General features: G+C 44.1%; 1 protein-coding gene across 1 annotated transcript; it reads right to left on the minus strand.

Moving 5' to 3' along the window:
- Nucleotides 1-881: 881 nt before the first annotated feature.
- Nucleotides 882-5,071, minus strand: GON7 (GON7 subunit of KEOPS complex). The gene is made up of 2 exons (XM_005562065.4): nucleotides 4,806-5,071; nucleotides 882-1,766 (listed from the first exon to the last, which is right to left on the minus strand). The coding sequence occupies exons 1-2, from the start codon at nucleotides 5,011-5,013 to the stop codon at nucleotides 1,672-1,674; spliced, it is 303 nt and encodes a 100-aa protein (XP_005562122.2). The 5' UTR covers nucleotides 5,014-5,071; the 3' UTR covers nucleotides 882-1,671.
- Nucleotides 5,072-5,231: the final 160 nt, after the last annotated feature.

Below are 5,231 nucleotides of genomic sequence, written 5' to 3' on the forward strand. Positions count from 1 at the left end.
GGGAGGCTGAGGCAGGAGAATGGCGTAAACCTGGGAGGCGGAGCTTGCAGTGAGCTGAGATCCGGCCACTGCACTCCAGCCTGGGCGACAGAGCCAGACTTAGTCTTTAAAAAAAAAAAAAAAAAAAAAAAGTTGATTAGGCCAGGCATGGTGGGCTCTTGCCTGTAATCCCAGCACTTTGGGAAGCTGAGGTGGGCAGATCCCTTGAGTCCAGGAGCTCTAGACCAGCCTGGGCAATGTGGTGAAACCATCTCTACAAAGAATACAAAAAAATTAGCTGGATGTGCTGGTGCATGCCTGTGGTCCCAGCTATTTGAGAGGTTGAGGTGGGAGGATCACCTGAGCCTGGGATGCGGAGGTTGCAGTGACAGTGAGCCAAGATCGTGCCACTGCACTGCAGCCTTAGTGACAGAGTGAAACCCTGTCTAAAATGCACATGCCTGTAATTTCAGCTACTTGGGAGGCTGAGGCAGAAGAATTGCTTGAACCCGGGAGGCAGAGGTTGCAGTGAGCAAGATCGCACCAATACACTCCAGCCTGGGCAACAAGAGTGAAACTCTGTCTCAAAAAAAAAAAAAGAAAAAAAAAGTTGATTAATGATTTCTCTCACCTTTTATCAGCTTAAAAAAAACCTAAAGGCTATTTATGTAACCCAGTACTCTGTAATCTGAGGGCAAATACTTATCCTGAGATTTATCTGTGAAATAAATCACATAGTTTGTAAAGTTACTTTCAACTCTAAAATCCCATGACTATTTGTATTTTACTAGGTACATGCTACTTGATTTCTTTGCATTGAAGCTATCTACATCAGGAAGGATGCATAGTGAATAAACATGCCTTAGTCCCACTGACAAGCAGAAAAGAAACACACACATACATACTTTAGGAATATATATTTTTAAAGGATTCAATAATCTTTTTAAAGCTAAATCAAAGCATGGCTACAGGAGGAGAGGAAATATCCAAATTGTAATCAACGCAGATTATTTACTTAAGGCCTTCCATTTGTACCTGTATACATACTATATCACAGCACAAAAGCATACCCTACCCCATCTGGCTCTCTTAAGGTACATGATAAATCAGATTAATGCACATTCATCAAGCGGCATCATCTCAGGATATCTGTATCTTTGACATGGGTATGAATTCAGGGTTTCCTTGGGTCTCTTTCAAGGACTCTCTCTTCAGTATTTCTATTTCCTCATTTTCCTTCTATTTATGAAGAACTGTTATTTTTACATTTAATGCCCACTTTTCACCACTTGTTCATGTCAGTTCTCTGAAATGTTACTGCCTATGAACCATGACGTACTGTTTATAACAGAAGCAGAAGTTAAAAGATGTAGACATCACACAAACCAATGGTTATTTTAAAAATAGAAAACAATGATAAAAATTCAGTTGCCAACTTAAGAGGATTTTATATATTATGAAGTGTTCTATTTTCCTCCCACGGTCTGAAATTTATTTCTCAAGAAAACAGATTTTATTTCTAAGCCTTTACTGTCTTTGCTAGAAACAGAAAAACCAGTTTTCTCTTTGGCAAAATTGTCCCAGGAAAACAACACAAATGCTTTTCCAAATTAGAGCATAAGTCTTCCTTAAATGTCCTAGTGTGACAATTGGGATACAACAGCCATCTTTTAAATGTCATAAAGGCTATTGTTAAGATGGTGGTTTTGGCCGTTTTGCAGATGGTCCATCGAAGTTAGTTCTGTTATCAATGTTATTTTCATCTTCGGCATCATCTTCATCATCACCTTTTAAAATAAATATTTGTTGTATGACAATACGTTCTATGGTTGAAAGAAATATATATAGCTAAAGTGGTTGATAACGAGACCATTTCACTTTAGAGATTAATAAAACCATGCACATTTTAGATTAAAATGATTTTGAGAATTTCAGTGTTTAAAATCTTTATTTTCTATCACTTTCCTCTTTGGAAATATTAACTCATTCATCATAAAATCCAGTCTCTTTTTTTTTTTGAGATGGAGTCTTTCTCTGTTACCAGGCTGGAGTGTAGTGGCGCGATCTCAGCTTACTGCAACCTCTGCCTCCAGGGTTCAAGTGATTCCCGTCTCAGCCTCCCAAGTAGCTGGGATTACAGGCACGCGCTACCATGCCCGGCTAATTTTTTGTATTTTAGTAGAGACAGCGTTTCACCATGTTGGCCAAGATGGTCTCGATCTCCCGACCTCGTGATCTGCATGCCTTGGCCTCCCAAACTGCTGGGATTACAGGCATGAACCACTGTAGCCGGCCAAAATCCACTTTTAAAAGTGTACCGCTTAGTGGTTTTTAGTATATTCACTAGATTGTGCAACCATCACCACTCTCTAATCCTAGAACACTTTCATCACTCCAAAGAGAAATGAATTATGCCCATTAGCAGTCACTTTCCCTCAGCCTTCGGCAACCACTAATCTACTTTTGTTCCCCCTTAATTTTTATTAGTGAGAGGGTCTTGCTATGTTGCCCAGGCTAGACTCAAACTCCCAGGTTCAAGTGATCCTCCTGTGTCAGCCTCTAGAGTAGCTGGGACTACAGGTGCCCACCACTGCACCCAGCTCACTAATCTCTCTCTATGGATTTGCCTATTCTGTACATTCATATAAACAAAATCATATAACATGTACCCTTCTGTGTCTGGCTCTCACTGTAGCATAATGTTTTCAAGGTTCATTCATGTTGTAGCACGTATTAATACTTCATTACCTTTTATTGCTAATAATATTCCATTGTATGGATACACCACATTTTGTTAATGCACTCATCAGTTGATGGATATTTGCATTATTTCTATTTTTTAAAATTATCATTATTTTTAGAGATGAAGCGATGGGGCCTCACTCTGTCCTCCAGGCTGGAGTGCAGTGGAACAATCAGCCCACTGCAGCTTCAAACTCTTGGGTTCACGTGATCCTCCCACCTCCTAAAGGTGCAACACCAAGCCCGGTCAATTGTTGTTTCCACATTTTAGTCACTATAAATGCTGCTGCTATGAACATTCATGTGTAAGTTTTTGTGTGAACATACTTTCCAGTTCTCTTGCGAGGACTACCAGTGGAACTGCTGGGTCATGTGGTAACTTCATATCAACTTTTTGAGGAGCTACCAAACTCTTTTTCCCAGTGGTTACACTGTTTTACATTTCCACCAACAATGTACAAGATCTCCAATTTCTCCACATTCCAGCCAACACTTGTTATTGTTCTTTTTGATCATAGCCAACATCCATATTATCAAGATGTAATTCCCAAGATGGAAGGAAAGTACAGTTTAAGCTCTTCTTAGAGAATTGTAAATCCTAACTCTAATATCTATTCTTGGATTTTTCAGCTCAGGACAGTTAAAATGTACCTGCCTGGCCAGGTGCAGCAGCTCAGGCTTGTAATTCCAGCACTTTGGGAGGCCAAGGCAGGTGGATCACGAGGTTAGGAGTTCGAGACCAGCCCGGCCAACACAGTGAAACCCTGTCTCTACTGAAAATACAAAAACTAGCTGGGAGTGGTGGCGGGCGCCTGTAATCTCAGCTACTTGGGAGGCTGAGACAGGAGAATCACTTGAACCCGGGAAGCAGAGGTTGCAGTGAGCCGAGATTGTGCCACTGCACTCCAGCCTGGGCAACAGAGCTAGACTCCATTTCAAAAAAAAAAAAAGTACCTGCCTATTTCTGCATTCGAGGCAATTTTTAAAAAATAATGCAGTTAAACTTCACGTTTCTACTTTCAAACTGCACCTACAAAACTGGAAAGGCAAGGGAGTCTCTAGGAGTTAATACATGTTAAAATTAAGTCTGTCCCACTCCTTGGAACCTGTTCCTACTCTGCGATAGATTGTACTCTTCCAAATATGTCTGTAGTTTCACACCTGATAAAACTCCTTTTTATTCAATACTCCAGCTCAAAAGTCTTATCCTCTTTGAAGCCTTCCGAGGGTCTCTGGGTTTGCAACACTTACAGAGGGCCATAGAACCACGTTCTTTTTTTTTTTTTTTTGAGACGGAGTCTCGCTCTGTAGTCCAGGCTGGAGTGCAGTGGCACGATCTCGGCTCACTGCAACTTCCGCCTCCCGGGGTCAAGCGATTCTTCTGCCTCAGCCTCCCCAGTAGCTGGGATTACAGGTGCCCGCCACCACTCCCAGCTAATTTTTGTATTTTTAGTAGAGACAGGGTTTCACCATATTGGCCAGGCTGGTCTCGAACTCCTGACCTCGTGATCCGCTCGCCTCAGCCTCCCAAAGTGCTGGGATTACAGGCGTGAGCTACCAGCCTGGCCACTTTCACTTTTAATAAGAGTGTCTGCCTGTATAATCCCCTTGTGTTTCACAAGGGCAGGAACTGAGTCGCATTGACCTCATTCTTCCTCCAGGGCTCAGCTCAGGGTTTGGCAAATAGTAGTAGGCATTCGGCAAGTTTTTTAGTGAAATAAATGAAATAGCGATGAGTCGTGGAAATGTTTGAGTAGAAGCAGCCCAAATATAGTGATAAATGCCAACAATTTTTATTTTTTAAATTATCTTTGAAATAACAATGGAAACGGGGTCTCGATATGTTGCCCTGGCTGTTCTGGAACTCCTGACCTCAAGTGATCCTCCTGCCTCGCCCTCCCAAAGTGTTGGGATTACAGGAGTGAGCCCCACTTCGCCTGGCCCGCCAAAAATTTTTAGATGCAATTCTTCTTTCCTCGAGGCTCACTTTGTCCAAGTCTGCCACTCTACACGGGCTCCCCAAGCCAATTTCCCCTGGCTCCCGCCCCGTCCTCCTGTCGCTGCAGCACCGTCTCAGAGCTCACCGTCCAGGGCCTCGTCTGGAGCCGCCGCCACCCGGTGCTGCACTTCCGCCTGTACCAGGGGGCCGAATAATTCCGTTACCAGCTCCTTCATCTGGGCCACGCCAGACAATAGGCCCTGGAAAGGGTCGCCGTCACCCGGCGCCTCACAGGACACCCGCAGCTTCTGCGGCTTCCCTTCCTGCCCGACATACTCTCCCAGCAGCTCCATGGTGACCACTAAGCTTCCAGAACACGACACCGGGAAGCGCCACCCGGAGGCGGAAATCAGCCCGTGGCCTGCGCAGGCGGCAGAAGGGAGAGGAGTGACATCCGTTTGTCGGAAGTCGCTCCTCCCCCTTCCTTCGCCTTTTTTCCTTGTCATTGGTTCCTGGCACTCGGGCCCCGCCTCCTCCGGCTACGCCCCTCGTGGCCGCTTTTCCCGCCTCC

Source organism: Macaca fascicularis, chromosome 7 (assembly GCF_037993035.2).
Source record: "Macaca fascicularis isolate 582-1 chromosome 7, T2T-MFA8v1.1".
NCBI lineage: Eukaryota > Metazoa > Chordata > Mammalia > Primates > Cercopithecidae > Macaca > Macaca fascicularis.